At 29.4% G+C, this 20,516-nt stretch overlaps 1 protein-coding gene across 1 annotated transcript; it reads right to left on the reverse strand.

Moving 5' to 3' along the window:
* Positions 1-3,535: 3,535 nt before the first annotated feature.
* On the reverse strand, positions 3,536-7,865 carry LOC145617466 (GDSL lipase-like). Its single transcript, XM_081672169.1, has 5 exons — positions 7,447-7,865; positions 7,229-7,350; positions 6,214-6,447; positions 5,212-5,464; positions 3,536-4,185 (listed from the first exon to the last, which is right to left on the reverse strand). Exons 1-5 carry the CDS (start codon positions 7,673-7,675, stop codon positions 3,953-3,955), a joined length of 1,071 nt encoding a protein of 356 aa, XP_081528295.1. The 5' UTR covers positions 7,676-7,865; the 3' UTR covers positions 3,536-3,952.
* Between the last annotated feature and the right edge of the window lie 12,651 nt (positions 7,866-20,516).

The raw sequence follows: 20,516 nt of genomic DNA on the forward strand, positions 1-20,516 counted from the left end.
ATATTAATAAGGGCTATTATTGAATTTGAGTATAAGGTACAGAGCAGCATATATAATACTTCATTCGTAATATGTAACGTTGTGATATACACAACCATACCCTATAATTATAAGACATTAAAATTAGAAGAATCACATAATACGAGATACAACAAATTTGAGGCGCAATTATTATAGTTAGCCCTAACAAATGTCGGCATATCATCCGACTCAGTGAATCAAAACTGTTATTAGTAATACAGAATCGGACTATGGATTAATATAATTAATTTAGGTCATAAATACAAAATAAAATCAGATTAGGTGATTGCAACCTACTCTAACGGCATTGAGTACGAATGTTGCATCATCTAACTCCTCTATGGTCACAAAAGTTGATTTTGGTGCAAAGTTGTTACAATTGTAAACGATTTTTTTGTTTCTTTTGGCAAAAAATCAGGGTGAGGGCAGATTAACTTTGTTATGTAGGTAACAAACAGTACAGTTTAAGTGTGTATACATTCTCTTTGCTGTCATACAACATAACTGTACATGCAAATTTCATATTCTAGATAAAATTGACAACGCAAGCAATCTAGTCACCTTTTACTTTAGACTTTTGTAGATTCATCTTGAAATATATACAAGATTACAAGCACACATTAATAGATACATTGGTAGTCTTAGAGATTAAGAGTTTATCTAAAACTTGAACATTCAATTACTGTCGTTAGCTTGACTATTAAAAATTATTAACATCATTATTTTCTTAGGCTGCTTGTGTGCTTGTGTTTTCTTTCTTTGTTGTTTGCTCTTTTCTTTGAATGTTTACCATTCTCAATTTGATCAAAAAAAAAAAAAAAAATTACTGTCGTCAGCTTGACTATTCAATTTAAATCGACTCGATAAATTTCTCCTAATAATATAAATGTTTGACTGTCATTTATATGAAGAAATATATTATTTATGTGCACTATTTCAATTAGAGTATTTGGCATTCTCTATTGGTTCTTTTCAATTTGTACAAAAGAAATCTCGTGCAGAAGACCCTTGAAAACTCAAAACACTAACTTAACAGACTTTTTGTAAAGATCACAAGTCACAACTAATAGTAAGTTAATAGAGACATAACGAAAATGACGAGCATACCCGTAATAACATCTAATTATTTGAACGCATCTATATACGTAGTATAGTTATTCAAATCATACACAGATTAAACACTTTTAACTCTACTTTAGCTTTTTTTGTTTTTTTTTTTTGAACAATAACTCTACTTTAGCTGCATTACTTTGACATTAGCTTTTTAGTTTTTACCTCTTATTAATGTAGTAGCTGGATGTCATGAATAAGAAAGAAACAAAAGAGAAATTTCTAACTTCAGCTCATATTTTTGACACGGACATGCCAGCTGGACTGTAACTGAGCTGGCAGCACCCTAGTGGTTTTCATCATTATTTCAACATAATTTTCCTTTTGATTTTCTTTTCTACGTAGTATTTTGTTTGATTTTCTCTTAATGATAGAAATATTAGCCAATGCAATCTTTTTAACAAATTTGAGCACAAATTGACTTTTCAAAACCTAATAATTATGCATGTGAATGACTCAAAAATGCATATGCATGTGGTTATGTTTATCGTTATAATACTCCGTATTATTGTTTCATTTCAAACATTGAGAACGAAATATTTTGTTTCATCATTTATACACTTTTAACTATGCATGTGTATGACATTTGATTTAGCATAGGTTTGACGGTCCAAAATTCTTTACTACTACAACTTTGCACGAAGTAATTGCTCTGTTCTCTTTGTAAATTGATTGGGTATATTTATTATCGGGATAATACATATATTCAGAAATTCATGTTATTTTAATTTTATAGCAGAAGTTAGCTGGAAGTTCGTGCTTGCCTCCAGATTATATGGTGGATTAGACGATCATAATTCATAACGAGAACATTAGAGCTCCCTAATCAATAATTTTCCATATAAACAGTACGAAGTACGAGTATTTTGTACAAGTATGTAATAATAGTATTTATAATATGACTTAAACTACATTATATTTTGGTCATTCTTCCTTTTCTTTCATAAACTAGTCCTAATTTACATGGGATTCTCCTTAAAAATATTAATTTATCAAAACTATATATATTAGTGTGGTTATTATCTTTTATTTTGTTTATTAATCACAAGTTGTGATCAATTTTGTATGTATCCACACTTCGCATTTTGTGTTGCATTGCCGTAATGCCATTGATCTCTATAACCTACTTTCCCTCGAAAAGCAAATCAGTCATGAAAAGAATACAATTATTTCTTATACTCCTCAAAAAAAGTTTGGATCTTTCTATTAAGGTTGCTAGTCTTGTTACCTACTCTCTACTTTATTTAAAAACTTGTGACTAGACCATTGTTAAACTTGACCTAATACAAAATGATGGGATCTAGTCATCTAGATCATTGAATCATAATTCAAATTTAAATGTTGTAAACTTGAGCTGCCTCGATTTATGAATGTTGTATAGCCTAATAAAATATTTTCAAAACCGAGCAAGTTGATTGATTATATTTGTACACAATCCGTAATAAGTTTTTATCACCTAGAAAAAAAAAATTAAAAAAAAAACTGAACCCTAGCTAATTTTCCACGCCCAAATAAACCCAATTCAAACCAAACAACACACCTCTAATTGTGACTATATAGCATTACATGAATGAAATGTCTACTAAGTGAATTCGTGATCAATTATTTAAAAATACAGCTAAAAGGTGTAAGTTCAGAATAATGCATGGAGACAACTATTACAACAATAACAATAATAACAATAACAAATTAACAAAGCCTTAGTTACAGCCTTACAAGTTAGACTACTATTAGGGATCATAAATAATCAAAAGGTCAAAGTAAATTAACTTTCAAAAACTGTAGATTATTACTCATTACTTACAGTACTATCAAGTGCAATTAAATTATACAGATGTACCTGTTTACATCTAATGCTCAATGTGTTGTTACTTTTTTTGACTATAAATTAAAGACATACTTCAAGTTATTGCTTTATCCGTTACAACTTACAAGTGATACTACTATTAGGAGCTTTAATTACTGTACGGCATTTGAATTATAGATACCTATAAATTAGCTATCACCTTTATAACTTTATTCATTAAAATCAAATGACACCAAAATGAAGCATAACAGACTTCATTCCATCAACGAGTTCATTACTTACAACTACAAAAGTCTTGACTTTTTGTAGCCTTCTAAAACACACACTCATGGCAATTCCCTATATTTTCGGTTCCCTGTATATTACTCCATCCGTGTTTAAATAAATAAAATGTTTTGACTTTTTATACTAGCTACTTCGTATTTATCTAATTCATTCCACCAACAGAGTATTTCTTTTTTTTTTTTTTTTAATTTATGAAGAGTTACATTGAGTAAGTAGATAGATTTAACCTTGTAAACTTTGACTTAAAAAAATGAGATTTATTTTCCGTAAAGAAATTAAATGGGACAATATTTATTAATGGACAAAGGGATCATTATAAACCACAAATATACATGTGCTCTTGCCTTTGAGAGGCAAAACAGGAATTCAATACATGTATTTCCAAATTCAAGTAAAATTTTATCAACATTTGCATTTTCTTTTTGACGTTTTATTGCTGATTACAATATTTCGTCGTACCACTTTACCCCTCACTTATTACAGCCTACAACTTCACCTTTAATTTCCTCCCAAATTTTCCAAGAAGAAAAATGTAAAAATTGAAAAAAAAAAAAAAAAAAAAAAGAAAAAAAAACTACAAACTATTGGTATGTGTAACATACAAGATGTACCAGAAATAATAGTAATAATAATATTAATCAATAAAATAAACTCAAACACTCATTTTATCTTAGATCACACTTGAGCGTAAGAGGTAAATATATATCCCAAAAATCCCTATAAATTTCCTCAATTGGCGGCGAACAAATTTTGCAAATTGTAAGGAGCAACAAGGTTAGATCCTCCACTCCAAAACTCTTTAGAGAAGGCTTGATTAGCCTTGTCTGTCGGGTGCGCGGCGTCGAACCACAAGTACTCACTTGGGTTACTACAAACAGTGAAGCTTTGGTCTTTCTTTTGGCAAGTGAAATCACCATTGTATGATCCACTTCCACAACAAGCTGTCTCACTTTCCCTAAAACCTGTTATTATCAATTTGACAAATATAATGTGATTAGATTACATGAAATCTCCTACTTACCTACTAAACATATAATATATCTATCATATGGTATTGTACTATTGTTTGTGTGAATAAACAAAATTTAATGTCATTTTCAAAGACAACTTACTACAATTTATAATGTCATGTTCCATGAAAGACTTGACCTATGCATGTAACAACTAGCAACCAAGCAAATGTAATATACAAGGACCCACGTCACATGAACTTATTGAATAAGCTAGACATTTCTCAATTGGATTTTTCTTAATCAAAGCCGATTTCTTAGGCTTTTATTTGTACTATATGTACATATATACCACATTTTATCACTAATCATCGAAACAAAAGCACCGACGATTGCATAGTCTAATTACTACTACCATGTTTTTAAAGGGAAACCTAACTACGATTGATTCTTTAATAACGCCTCTAGAAATTTACACCCGTGCCCCTTTACTTTTTCACGGTCTTCAGTAAATATAACATAAAACAAATCTAACAATATCTCGATCATTCAATAACTTGTTAGAATAATACGGGCAATAATACGGCCAAAATTAAAAATTAAAAATTGTTGCTCGTACATTAACTATCATGAAATTAAACAGGACATGGAGAAAAACTTGTTGTTGGCTTATTATAGATCTATGTGAATATGTGTAAGTAATAACCTGTCTATGTAATTTTTTAATCAAGAGTCATTAATGTGAAAAATATTCAAGATCTTGGGACTCGATTTTGTTCATTATAAAAAGAATTGATACACAGCAAGCTATAAATGACATGGTTTCTCTAAACTGACAAACAATTAAGGTTTAAAGAAACATAGAAAGAACAACAGGACACATTAGTTGAAAGCCACTACTTGACCCATTTTAGTGCAACTATACAAGTGTGCATAAAATAATTGAACTAAAGGGAATCAAAGCATATGATCATAACATAAATAATTACTACTAGAACGTACCACCCGTCGAAAATTTAAAAAATTAGTAGAACGTACCGTATCTACTTCCGTATATGACTCGGAGGTATAAGGAGGTGTAGAAGTCGTAAATTGAGTATTTGAACCCTGGTAGATTGTTTTGCAATCTCTTGGCTAGTGCGGCGAATTTTGCATTGTGCATCTTGGCTAGCTCTTGTGGCTCCGGTGCACACGTTCCTTTGAACGCGAGCATGTACTTCATTGATGGCATACACCCAAGAGGACCAAGGTTTTGGAATGCAAATTTTCTTCCTCCTTGGTTATAGATTGTCTGTATCAATCAAAATTGGATAATGTTAATTTAAATTTAATTTAACTAGTACGAGTTTTTGATTAAAAAAGGATTATCTGCATATACAGAATCTCGTGTTAAACTAGCTTCTTATGATAAATTAAAAGTCAAAGTGTGTTACATGTAAGTTGCTACGTCTCAAAAAAAAAAAACCTACCCTAACAAGGTGTTGAAAAACCGTACGTGTTGCCATCCCTTATTCCCACCTTATATGAGACATTGAGACCACTTCTAAAGAAAATATACTCTTAATATCTAAGTCAGAAGATGATTTCCCAATTTGTAATTACCAAGTTGCTCCGTAAAGCTTATCTTTTATCCAAGGTATTACTTAAAATGAACTAGCTAATCACTTCCTTTATTAGAGAGAATCCACCTCATATCCCATTAGTTCAAAAACTTCAAATTTAGCAAGACAATAAAGCTATGCCACGTCTACTACAAAAGTAAGCAAATAGAGCGGTGAATTGGTTAGCTAATGTCTAGCACGTTCTTATTCATCTTTTCTCATGACATGTTTGTCAACGATACTAATCTTAGTTTTTAACATGCCATGTACTCCGTATTCAGTACACAATTTCATAGTTCGGGTTAGAAATTGACAGCGCTAAGTAAAACCCAATTCACAAGTATAACTTTAACCAAATTAAAGTTTACAATAAAAAGAGATAAAGTAATTAAAGACGAAAAATTAAAAAAGCAAGAATAAATCAATAAAGAAATCTTACTTTAATATGAATAGTGAGGTTGCCAAGAATCATATTCATCTGGCGATTCCTTTTGAAATTGGAGAGAGGAAGCTTTTTAACATTCTTCTGTAGAAGGGTAACATAGTCATTTCCGGCAATGTTAAACAAGTATACAGCTTCAGATAACAGCTTATTAGCTTGCGCTTCTCCAACTTGCTGCTTCAATTTTTGCACCATTTGTACAAAATAATCTATTTGCCTCTTCAAATTTATCTGGACCCCCCCCCAAAAATAAAATAAAATTAATATCAATCCATAAGATAAGCATACAACATAGAAAAGAGGATCAAAATCCAATCAACCCATTTAAAAATTCATATTCGGAAATTCAATAATGTAAACGCGACATGATCCTAAATCACATTACGGACTATGAATTAATGAAATCTCAACACTGTAACCAACTAAACTAATTGACACCGATAAAATCTTAAAAATATATGGCGCGTATACAATGAAGTTGTCACATCAAGTAAATTTCTCCTCAGATTTGCCACAAGTGCCAGCTAGCTAGAGAAGTTGAGCTCATGATATGCATTAAGTTATACTTATATCAAAGATGCCTAAAGTAGTGATTTTAAAAAAAAACAGATGCTAAAGTTGGCATTTACTTCAACTTTTTCACTATTAGCTTGTGATCTTTCGTCAGAAGAGGTAATAAATGGACTACATTTTTTCACCTACCAACCTTATTTTATTATTTTCTACCAATTAAATCTCGTGATATAAGTCAATAATCACAGTTAAAAAAAAAGTACAGTTTTAACTGGAATTAAGCTAATTTTCACTAATTTCTATTATGATTGTTGCTTCATCTTCACTTCAATTTCTTCAACAAATTCTATAATTTCAACCTTAATTATTTAGTAGGTCAGCTTAAACTTTATTCAAGTGAATTTCAATTTTATTTCTTTGAAAAAGTACACCGACAGAAAAAAAAAATGATTGAAATAGTCAGAGAAAAAAATAATTCAAATGAATTGATATGACATACCGTTTGAGGACGAGTTTCAACAAGAACACAAGCACCAGCTGAAGCAAAATTAATTCCTTTGGTATAATCTTTTAATCCAGGCAACAAATAGGGTTGCAAAAAAGGCAACCCCGCGAATTGAGCTGCGAAAAAAAAAATTAAGAATAAGCTTAAGTTTTTGGTTGAGTTGATGTGAACTAAAAATAATGGTACAGACGTTGTGAAAAATAATTACTCACCAATGAAATCGGGGATAAGACGTCCGTCAGAGTATCGACCAGATGGCTTTTTAAAATAAGTTTCGCCGTAAGGCCAGTATTCGGCCCCCGCGCCTTTGACACCGTTGTATAAAGTCATACCATCGTCGTAGAGCGAATCGCCGAAGACGAAAAGAGGGGGTTTTTGGGCATTAGAGGGGGATAAAGAGAGGAAGAGTAGTGTGGTGAATATGAGCAATGTAGGAAACATTTTGGTTGTGAATTGTGATCTTAGGAATGTGAGAGATAAAATGAAGAAGTGAAAGTTGGGTTGGTTTAATTGATTTAAGTTAGTGTGATTTATTTATGTGCAACCAAAATCGAAATGAAAACCAAACCAGCTTTTGTGTTGGGGGTCTTAATTATTTGGTATTGCAACTGTTAGAGCTAAAGGTAAGGGACAGGATTTTATGGTATTTAAAGGAGTGAAGGGGGTTATATTTTTTTATTATTATTATTATTATTAGTTTTTTTTTATTTATTATTTTTTTTTTTTTTTTTTTGTAACGAGGGAAGTTGCGTACCGCGTTGCTTTTTTTGACACATTCTTTTATGAGGCTGTGAAATTATTAAAAAATTAAAAATAAAAATACTAATGTCAAAGTAGTCGTTTGTTTTTGATAAAATTATTATAACATTTATAAGCAAGATAATTGAACTATTGAAGTACATATTGAAAATGATGCTACATTCGTTTAAGATGTTAACCTTTTGTATTTTGTCACTAATAACAAATTTTACTTTAAAAATTGTTTGTAACTATTATTTATGGAAAATTTAAATTTTGTAGGCTATTTTAAAAATGTATTTTTGATGTAACGACTTTGTATTACTTAAACAATAGAATACTCTTTACGTTTTCATCGGTTTGTAAATTTGTGTTGATTTTTAGTTTTCAAATATATAATTTGTTTATTTTTTTTGAAAACAAATATATAATTTGTTTATATAATATGTAGCTGTAAATATCTTAATTATAATAATATTACATTACAAAATATGTTAAAAGTATCGGGGGAAAAAAAACAGAAGGAGTATTACAGACATTAATAATTATCATTTTATAGACAAGGATTAATTAAGAGTTTACATATTTAAGAACGGAGCTAGTATGACAGTATCTACGTATATAATACCTTTTGTTTTTCTTATTTAGTGTTCGATAAATAAAGGGAAATTCAATCTTAAAAGTTAATAGGAACAACTACGTTTGAAAATGATTTAAATGAGGAATAATAATGAGGGTTCTTATTGACTACCTAAAATCCTAAATCAAAGGACCTTCTTTTGAAATATCACGGAAATACCATAAAAGGTGGAATAGGTGGGTGTTGAGGTTAGTACTTAGTCCTCCTATACTAATTAGTGTAATTACATTTAATTTTCTGAAAATGATGAACTGATGATACATTAGTGTCCTCTTTAAAATCCTTTCAAAAAAAAAAAGTGTCCTCTTTAAAATCTAGGACATTCAATACAACTACACATAATATAGGGCTCTGCTATAGATAATTGTAAATAATTATCGAAATTATATTCCTAATGACAATGAATTACAAATAATGGATATGATTATGTTATGTGTCGACACATAATTCATTAATCAATTAACTTTACAATTTTACACTTATATTAATCAATTGAGTATTGACTATTTCATGAATTTAAACTTATGGCCGGAGGCCGAGTACTATGAGTATTACTACTGTACTAGTATCAACATTAATATCTAGCTAAATATTACACTACTTATTATTGGTCTTTAAATCTGAAACTCTATTGTTGACATATAAATCCTTAATTTAAAAGTAAAAATGCATTATTTAAGACGTTAGAAATAATTTATTATCCTTTACAGAATATTAATGATATAAGAGCTTTATATTGATCAAGACCTCAACTTAATTATTTATATTGCGTGAAGGTAGAATATGAACATAGACATTGTTGACAGACGACATCATTCTCTTCTATACCAACATTTTAGGTGATAATAGTATCTTGCCCATGTAACCGATCTCACACTTTTGGTTAACACTTTATTGTTGTCTTTTTCTCTTCATCATCACTAATTTAAATCATAATCAAAACAGAAATATACACTGTACTTTATTAATTTCGCAGTAATATACGTTAAACCCAACAAAACAAAAATGTTACTCCTTAATGCAATAAAATTCGATATTTACATATAAAATATGTTCTATATTATAATGAAGCAATAAGGGAAAAGGTACAAAAATTAATTCTACAAATACTATATTATAATTAGCAAGTTCAATTAATCTTATAATAATCCTAAATAAGTTAAAGTGGTTAGTAATTTGGCAGGAAGCATAAAGGAAAGGATCAAAGGTAAATAGAATCCAAAAATCGATAGCGTGGCCTGGCAAATTTATGAACCTAAACTCATCATTAAAGGAGGTTATCAAGGCATAATCCCGCTGTCAAACCACATTATTTGAATAATTTAGTTAAATGTAAGATATAGTTTTCGTACATTATGTATATTTCTAAAACTCATGTATATATGTATCTTCCTGCCTTAAAAAATGCAGCTAGCTAGCTCACTTTCTTGCTCCATCCTCCTACTAATTAGAGTTATTATTGCTTGTGATTCAGTTTTGGTACTTGGAATTATATCATCGGTATTTATGCCATAAGAAATGCAGCTAACTCTCACCTTTTGCTCTACGTACTAATTACTATGCATTGTTGTTTAGTAAATCCACACTCTATTACATTGTGTGTGTGTGTGTTTTTTTTTTTTTTTTTTTTAAAGGCTCTATTACATTGTTTATGAGGATCGGAATGGGAAACAAATGTATTATACATAGCCTACTAAATTAGATATGCGATCTACATATGTGGTCATTTTGTGGATAAGACTTTGGAGGCTAAAGACTTGTTCTCTTCACATGAAACAAGTAGATCTGGTCTGATTTTATTAAGGTCTGGTCTGATCCGCTTTGATCTAATCTGATTTTATAATTTGAATAAACTTTGACTGCATTTTAATACTAATCTATAAAAGAAAACATTATTAAAATAGATGTTGTTAGATTCATTACATTATGAACTTTTCAAATATACAATTTTCATAATTTTTTTAATACGCAATTAACGAAATTAGCAATAAGTATATGATAATCAAACGTTCTGATCAGATTTGAATGTTTCTGGTATGGTCTCATCTGATATGAATTTATAAAGGAATAACTAATAAGTCCTGAAATAAGTTGAGATAACAGGTCCTAATTTTAGTTTTGCTCTTTTGACTAGCTAGTAGGTTTTTATCAAAGAGTTATTGCTTTTATACGACGTATGAAATTACTATACGCTCTATAATAAATACAATCAATGGCTCAGTTCAGTTTTATTCGACCTTATCAATTAGTGACCATAATCTATATACATAATCGTGTTATATTGAGGATTGACCATATTATGGATATGCATTTAAAAGAAATATTTGTCATGTTTTTTTAGAAGTATTATTTATGATAACAGTCATCAATATTAAGCTTAGGCTAATAAACATGAATACATATATCATGGATCATAAAAACCTGGATAAATAGTTGACAATTAATGTAAATACTCGTACTACACTTAGGGCTTGTTCTCATTGACTGAACTGAACTTATTAGAGCTGAACTGAAATGAACTAAATTGAATTGAACTGAATATTTTATAAGAGAAAGAAATTAGGAGCTGAACTAAACTGAACCGAAAATAATCGTATGAGAATAGACCCTTAATCAAAGAAGAGCAATTTAACTCAATAAAAATTATTTGGTTTAGGCTTCTCAAGTTCTCATTTTCAATATTGTAGTGAACGAGTAGTCTATATATTTTGTTAAAATCTTAAGAATTGCTAGACTTAAGAATAAAAAAGAAATTAATTTGTGCTCTCATCTATTATCTTACGTATAACTAGCTTAAAATAGTTACATTTAAACCGTAAATTATATTAAAAGATGACAAACTTATAATACATTGTTGATTGTACATGTCAAACCTTTAGTACAATTAGCAACAAAATCAGGACTCCAAGCAAGAATTGGATTACGTAAGTTGATTGCTATTAATTAAGACCATGAAGTATATTTTTTATATCTTGCATTATTAGTTTGATGTTAATATTGTATAGTAGCAGCATACGTAACTCAAATAATTATAAACTATAGGTAAATGAATTGACATACACCCTCTATTCATGGACATATAATTATAATAATGCATTAGTTTGTATTAGCGAGTTTTGTCGGCCAACGACAACTGTCTATTCCCAATCTTTGATTTTTAGAGACCTGTAACAAATAGCGCCTCTTCCTCAAATTAATGAAAAAGGAATTTGCATACGTTAGTACGTTACTACGTAGTACGTTACTACGTACCAGCGATATTATCCTTCCTTTTTTTTCTTTTTTTTGGAATTAATGATCATACATGTTATCTATTTGATTTTATACATATAAATTAGTGAATTATGTTTAGATAATAGATAATATCGTTATAAAAAAAGATAATAGACAATATAACTGTAGACAAAATAAGCTTAGTAAATAAATCAAAGTTAGTAACTGGAAAGAACTTCATTAAACAAATGTAATATTCTATTAAAATGTCGAAATTAAAGAGTGTCATATATATAATCTAAAGTAGAAATAAATTACGATTAGTATTTCTAATATAACCCTACTTGAATGGAGAAGTAAATAGTCGCCTAAATATTAAGTTTGGACTGAGAGATTATTATGATAAAGTGACTATCAGCCACGACTAATAATGCTAATCTGAATTCAATTTGGCTTTTATTTATGATGTACAAAAAGTCAAACAAACTCTTTAATAATAGATGAAATTATATTTATAATTTGCTTGATGAAGTCAATAATCATGTATAGGATTATTCTCTTACACAAGTATGCAAATTGATCTTGTAGTGCATAAGTAATGTAGACATGTAGTAGTAGTACTAGTAATATACATATAGATACTTGTATAAGATAATTAATTAATTCAACCACCACAAAATTACAACTAACATTATTAATTATAGTATATGCTTTACACAATTATGCATGTGGTTATGCTATTCTTGTCCCTCTAATAAATCCATGCAAGCATATTATCAAACATTCCGCTGGCTCTACAGAACAAGAATGGGTTGTTATGGGTCAATAATTCATATGATGGCTAAGCACCCCAAATAATTTATACTAATCGATTATTTTTAAGCCTTTTTTCTTTGGAAAATCTTTAATAATTTAAATTACATATTAGCTTGGACTTTTTTTTTTGGCTTAATAATAACATGAACGAATCTTATATATCAATTAAAAAAAATTAAAAAATTGGGAAGTTTTCTATTGTAAAATCTTATCTAATCTTGTTTTTTGGAGTATACTGTAACTAACAAATTTTTTTTTTTTTTGAAAACCTACTGTAACTAACAATTAGCAACAAGATTATAATGAGATTACTTAACATGAACGATTATGAATTATTATTGAGCTATTAATGATAGTTCTGAGTTTATATAATTCAGTTTTATTTATGTCATAGGGTTCGTTTGGCATCACTGTAGCTTTTTGTTTTTTAATTTAAAGTATACTATATATGTCACATAATAAATCAAAAATTATTTAGACTTATTAAAATCATGATAATGAAAACTGACAACCGATAAGTGGAAACACCTTTTTCTTGTTTCCTATTTTTTTTTTTTTTTTTTTTTTTTTTTAAAAAAAAAAGGAAACTGAAAATCAAAAATGATGCCAAACTAAGTTGTTTTGTGCTACATGTATACTCTTTGTTTATTTTTGGTTGTCTTCATTTTTATTACATTGATGGTACATTATCTTTTTTGATCCGATGTATATAAATATATTAAAAAGTATTATCATGTCCGATATGTTGTAATGTTATATCTAATTTAGCTTAATGTATTTTTATTTCCTCGTGATTTCCTTGCATACCGAATTATAAACTAATTATAATGAAAGTTAAAATTTTGCATTGAAGACTCGATATGAATGGCAAACACAGTCCAAAAAGAAACTTAGAAAGTACTTCATATTAGTCTTTGCACCTTTCATGAACCAACTAACTAATCCAGAGTACAATTCAACAACTAATAACAACATTAGTTACATAGTACAAGCTAATAAATTCCATAATTTGCATGCATAAATCACATATTCACATGGTAACTAGAAAAAGTAGTCAACCTTGTGAAGCTAGAGTTACAACTTTTCTAATAAAACACATGTGATAAGAATAAGCTAGGAATTAATTAAGTTCATGAAACATATGATTAAGTTTATAATAATGTCTCCATAAAGTGGTTTAATGAGAATATGCTAATCCTAGTTGGGTAAGAATGTAAGATTTAGTAAATATCTTATCAATTACTCATCATCAACAAAACAATAAAAAGAACCAATAAATCAAATTCTAACACCCAAAAAATAGTGGTCCAATTAATAATATTCCAATGCTTTTAGCAAAGGGTCCCAAAAAAAAAGAAGAAAGCACAAGTGTAAGGAAAAAGTACCAAAGGAATTGGGTATAGAGGACAATAAACTAGGCAAGAAGCAAGAGGAAATAAAGGAAGTTGATATTATTTAGAGGAAGCGGGCCGGGCTAGTTGGGCTTGAAAGGACTTATGGGTGAAGTTGAGTTGCGTAAAGCCAATTGATTTACCCCGCTGGCTGCTGCATGAACGGGCCCACTTAACCAAATGTATCGGGCCCCCCTTTGAATATAGTTTAGGTGGAGCATTCTTCGCAACCCCAAGAATTTCCGCAAATTTTAACATGCACCATGGTGCATGTTAAACTGTGTGCACCACCAATAATAAGATGCCACATGTATTATAATTTGTCATCACATTCACTACCAACATTATTATCTCTCGGTATTTTCTCTCTCCTCTCTTCTCCTTCCTCACACTTTCTAAATTTCTGATTTCTCTTTCCTCTATCTTCTTTCTCCTCTATTTTTCTCTTTCTTAAATTCATTCATCATTTTGTTATTGATTTAATTTCTTCATCATTATTTTTTATCACTATAGATCGAGATCCTTCATCTCTTCCTCTTACAATTCATAATTTCTAGCTAAGTTCTCTCACCTCTATTTTTCTTTTTCTAAAATTCATTCATTGTTGTTGATTTAATTTCTTCATCACCATTGTTGATCACCATATATTAATTTCAAAATTCATTTTTTTCAACCTTCAATTTGAAGCTAAGTTAATGTAGTTTTGCAAAAAAAGGGTGAAGTTTAAAATGGCGAATTTGACGAGGAGAAGGTGTTTAAGACGACGGAGATGATTATTTTTCAATAAGATTCAATTGTCTAAATCACTATGGCTAGGTTTGAATTTCGAAATTTGTAGATTTCATATTATTTTGATTTTTTTTTGTTAGTGATATTTGTGTATTCTATTATTAACAGATCTGTTTTTTGTTATATTTTGGTATTTTGAACATTGTAAGTTAAAAATATGAACGTAGGATACGTTTCCTATAAATATATATATTTTCTGACATATATTTTGGGATTTATGAACATCTTAATTATAATTTTGAACATGTGATAAATTTCTTATGAACCTTTTTTAGATCTATGTATTTTGTAATCATTTTTTTAAAAAAATTTGGTGTTCTATACTTTATAATCTATATATCTGAACATTTGATTCTTTGAATATGAAAATTAGTTTTGTTTTCGATTTATGAATTTTTAAAACATTTTTATGTTTTAATTGCTAATTTTTTTTTTGATGATTTTCAGTATCAATTATAATTTAATTGTTGAATTGATGCTTTAATTTGTATTTTATGAATATAATTTGTGTATATCATATTTTGTTCATATAATTTGAGTAATGCACTTTCCATTGTATTTATTATCAAAATTGTTATTAGTAATATCATATTATGAACACTATTGCTATGTTTATGAACATTTAGGTTACTTTAATGAATCTTTCCGTTTTACATAATTCTCTGAGTATGTATATATGCTTTTTAGAAAATAATTGGAAACGTAATTTTGAACATTTTTTTCCAATATTTGAACTTTGTTGTTTTATTTTTGAACTCCAGTAATGATTATTATGAACTGTGTTTGTTTATTGCAGTTAGAACGTATGAAGTTGTTTATAAGAAAAGTCTGAAGGCTGAGCAACATTCATGAGCAGTGTCTTCAGGTCAAGAAGTTTTTGAAGGGTTTTTAGTGGTTTGTGGTTGGGGTTCAGAAGTTTATGTAGGGTGTTCAGTGGTTTGCGGTTGGAGTTCAAAAAAATTTGTAGGGTGTTTAGTGGATTGTAGTTGGGATTCAAAACTTTTTGTAGGGGGTTCAGAGGTTTTTGTAGGGTGTTTAGTGATTTGTGGTTGGGGTTCAGAAGTTTTTATTGGGGGTTCAGAGGTTTTTTTTAGGGTGTTTAGTGGTTCGTGGTTGGGGTTCAGAAGTTTTTGTAGGGGGTTCAAAGGTTTTTGTAGGGTGTTCAGTGGTTTGTGGTTGGGTTTAGAAGTATTTTTATAGTGTTCAGTGGTTTGTTGTTGGGGTTCAAAAGTTTTTGTAGGGGGTTCAGGGTGTTTTGGTAGGGTGTTAAGGGTGTTTTAGTAGGGTGTTCAGTGGTTTGTAATTGAGGTTCGAAAGTTTTTTTAGGGGTTCAGAGGTTTTTGAGTTTGGTTCAGTTTTTTTGGTGGCTTATTAGAAAATTGTAGGGGCTTATATGATGTTTATGGGGGCTTTTGTGTTGCTTCTAGTGTCTTATCATAAGTTTCTGGTTGATGTTCAGAAGTCTCTTGAAGGTGTTTAGTAGTTGGTCTATAGCTATATATGAAGTATTAAACAACAAAAGAAGGAGATACACAACATCCAAATAAATTATTATTTCATACCAAAGTACTTGATAAAGTTTATACACAAATTATTACTTCATACAGCACCTATATATGGACGTAAAAGGCAACGTATATGAACAGACAGGAAAATATGAATGTAATGGATATGGAACGATTAACATCAGATTTGCTAATTTTATTGCACAATCCACCAAAATTGATCATAAAGCTACAAAAAAAAAAAAAAAAAGGAGCAAATCTCCATTTTTTTAAACAAAATACAAGAAATTTTATAGTGGATAGAGAAAGTAGAGTTTTCCCCATTGTTGAAAATTTTAGAGCTTCTTGTAATTTAGAGGTAAAAAAGGGAGAATCAAAATTATCAATGAGGGAAGCAAAAATAATCTTCAAAAGTAAATATATATATATATAAGAAAGAGGAGAGGGAAAAAATAAAAATGGCCGTTGAATCTCTATATGGATGTTGAAAGTTTTAATTTAGGTTTTCAAAGAATTTAGAGGTAAAAAAAAAATATCAAAATTCAATGGTGAAAACAAAAAAAAATGGCTGGGCTTCTTCTATTGGGTGCAGGCTTCATTCTATTGGACATGGAATCACTGGGCTGGGCAGCAAATTGGGCCTGGTGCACCTAGTTCTAGGTGCACCATGGTGCATGTAATACTAATTGAAGAATTTCCTTGTAAAACATTCATTTTTTTGGACCACCGTCTGCTGCATGGATTTTGATTTTTTTATTTTTTATTTTGTGATGATGCGTAAATTATTGAGTTTTTAGATAAGAGATCATTTTCGTGGTAATGCACGAGATATATGAGTAACTATTTTACTATTTTACTATAAATGACAATTTTGATAAGAAATAGTGAATGAATATATTCGGATGTCTTTGTTTAATCAGAAGGGAGTGTATAGTTTTTTCGAAATTAGCTAATTTGGAGAATTATGGTTAAAAGTTGAAAAAAATAACTCTTCTTTTATTATGTTATATTTAAAGCTTTCTAGGTTTCGACGATAATGTATTCAAGACTAGCTAAGCTTTTAACCATAGGAACTAAAAAGCCCTTCCTACACAACAATCTTGACATTTCCGAAGCCAAAACGAAATCATCAAGAGCTTCTTTAGGTTAGACACAGCAAATCTTTTTGTTAGCTGATCCAAGTATTACGGAGTATGTACAATTAGGTCCATAATTTATATTTGTATGACATATGTTGACTAATCTATGGTATATCGATCTATTAAGAAATTAATTACACAATTAACTAGATTGCTAATGTTAGTTACAATATATTGTATCTTTAATCATTTGTAATTATGTTAATTTTTGTTTATCCACTAAATATGCATTAGGAGTTTCCTGTAATGAAGGTTTAATATTTCATTTTTTGCCTTATTTGCCTTTGTACAATATTATATAGTTTAATATACGATGTGTGCTTTGTTCATGATAATTTTATACATATATCCCTTGTCTTTTTTGAAAAAGACTAATCCACCTATACTTTAAATGTGTGTCATCAATTCAGGAAAAGAATCTTCTTTGTCTAAGCCTACCTGTAGCCTAGAAAAGCAAAGCAGCCAGACATCCTAATTCGTCCTCTTGGAAGTTTATTGAATTTTCTCTTTCAAAAGTTGCTTCATTTTTCTTTGAAAATTCTTTATACCAACTAGTGTATTTATATTCTTGTATGAGTAGTTTTTATGGCAAAATAAAGCTAAGGCAACCTTGATTAATGATTGCTCGCTAATCTATTAGATTATTTATATCTTGGATGCTATTTTCCTCCTTTTGAAATAGTTGTCACTTTGACTGTTATACATACCTATTGTTGAAAATTAAATCATCATTTCCTAATCAATACGAGTACTATTGATTGATGATAGAAATTTTCAAGATTAGATCATTATTTAATTTCTATTTATATTAGTTTAAACAATATATACGGTGTAAAAATATAACAATGTTTATTATATAATACATACGGAGTAGTACTTAATTTTTCCCATTGATCTCTTCATCATCAACATAATTAATCTCAAGACAAGCTTAATGAGCAGTGTATATTAAAGTAAGTCGTAAGTGTAGATTGTTTTTGAAAGTATTTTTTATTTTATTTTAATGTACTTATGTATATTGAGTAAGTTTAATTTAGACTCATCATATCATCTACTACTAGGATAATTTTTAACATTTCACTTAATAAATGATTCTTAGCATGTGAAAGGGCAAAGTGAGGACAAATATACGGAGTGTTTAAGAAGGTGAAAGCTAAGATAATGATAGGGGTTAAAAGCTACTCGTACGTGGTAGTTACATAGAGTGAAGTTGTAAAAGATTTTTATATTTTGTCCTTTGTAACTATTGGAAATAAGTCATTTTCGTGTTTTTCATAGTGGAAGAATTGTAATGGTTTAGAAAATGACAATACTACGTCCAAATTATAATACTTACAAAATTAATTTATAATATAAACGTGCTATCCTATACTATACTTTTTATTTCTTTATATTATTGCCATTTGGTGGCTCAAATAATTGTACCTCACAAGTGAGAGCAACACCTAAACGAAGTATTTTGGATGATCAATCATTAGTAGTGGTGAACAAGCTACATACAATCGATTGACGTGGTGAGTAAAATACAATCGATTGGCGTTCATTACAACTCCGTACCTCCATTTCATAATATTATTTAAAGTTGACTTTTTTACATTTGTCAATGTAAAAATTCAATTGATAATATCTTTAGTATAAATATAAAAAATTAATATCTTGAAAAATACTTGAACACATTGAGACAAATTAACAAAATTGTACAAAAATATAGTTTTTCTTATGTATAATTACAAACGACGATCAAAACGGAGTTTGTGATGATCAGTACTCAAAGTTAAAGTGTAAAGAACTTAGAGAGATGGATGTCTAAAAGTGTATTTTTTTTAACTTGTAAAATCCATTTTGAAAATATTAAAACATACTCTTCTTTTATGTCTTTTACCTCGTACTAGAAATTAGATAGGGAGAAAAGCATGAAAACATAGTAAAAAAATCATTCGTTCAATCATTAGAGGACTAGAGATTTTTAATTATGGCAACCATATTCTTTCATGACGAGTGAAGCAATGATATACACAATGAAGTGCAACTTTGCAAGATATAGCAAAATTTCATGTAGAAGAAAAAGTCTCTCTCTTGATTTTATTTATTTTTAATCATCCTCCTTGAGTAGGAAATGTCAGAAAATCATAATCATAATTCATCATGTAACTATTAAATCTAAACATAAGGCGACAAAAAAATACACCGTGAAATTCACAATTGACACATTAACGTTTTGTTTTCTAGTAATTTGTTTCTACTTGAATTATTTAATTTGCTTTCACGTATTAAAGTTTATGAACTTACGTCCTCTAAAACAAGTCAAAAACTCAAAATAAATCAAACATAGCACATTGCAAGTGTATAGCTTTGTAGATGCTTTAAATTTATTAGTGGAATATAGTTTAACATATCATATTGAAAAAAAAAAAATTAAAAAAAAATTTAATTAAAATAAAAAGGCTAAACATGTGTTGGACTTCTTATGCTGTCGATTCTATTGGGCTACAAGCCCATATGACCTATCCTATGCATTGCTTGTTTTAATTTTTGTGGACCGCTAATAACATTGGGCTGAAGTACAACATCCTCTGGCCCAATCTGTTTTGCCGTTCTCAGACTGCCGAGGCCCATCATCCAGTATTCAGGATCAATTACTGGTTAAAGAATTTTGTGCTGCTAAACCTTTTTTTCAGCTCAAAACTACACACAAAAATAATGTTTGAAAAAAAAAAAGTATACATTTCTAATTTCTCTGTCTAAAACTAATAGTTACATTACTGATTACCCTAATATATGTAGACTAAGAATATTTTTTTCACGGTTCAAACCTTGTGACTAAGAATATGACACAATTGTACATGTTGTTCGCCTATACGACTATTCTATTACTTGCCCTAATACTAGTGATTTGCATCATGTAAATTTCTTTTCAGTAACTTGCAAAATAATATATTGGTGTATGACTCTATTATCCGAATGAAGGAAGCCTATAGTAGGAGGTTGTAACGAGCAAATGGACCTTTGTTTGATCAATTGCAACGAGCTATGTGAGGATCGGAGGTTTAA

This window comes from Chenopodium album, chromosome 26 (assembly GCF_948465745.1).
Source record: "Chenopodium album chromosome 26, dcCheAlbu1.1, whole genome shotgun sequence".
NCBI lineage: Eukaryota > Viridiplantae > Streptophyta > Magnoliopsida > Caryophyllales > Amaranthaceae > Chenopodium > Chenopodium album.

Coding starts and splice junctions, on each gene's coding strand:
- LOC145617466 (XM_081672169.1), bottom strand. CDS start 7,675: ATGTTTCCTACATTGCTCATATTCACCACACTACTCTTCCTCTCTTTA. Junction 7,351..7,446: donor TCTTATCCCCGATTTCATTG/GTGAGTAATTAT, acceptor TTTTTTTCGCAG/CTCAATTCGCGGGGTTGCCT. Junction 6,448..7,228: donor TTGAAACTCGTCCTCAAACG/GTATGTCATATC, acceptor GGGGGGGTCCAG/ATAAATTTGAAGAGGCAAAT.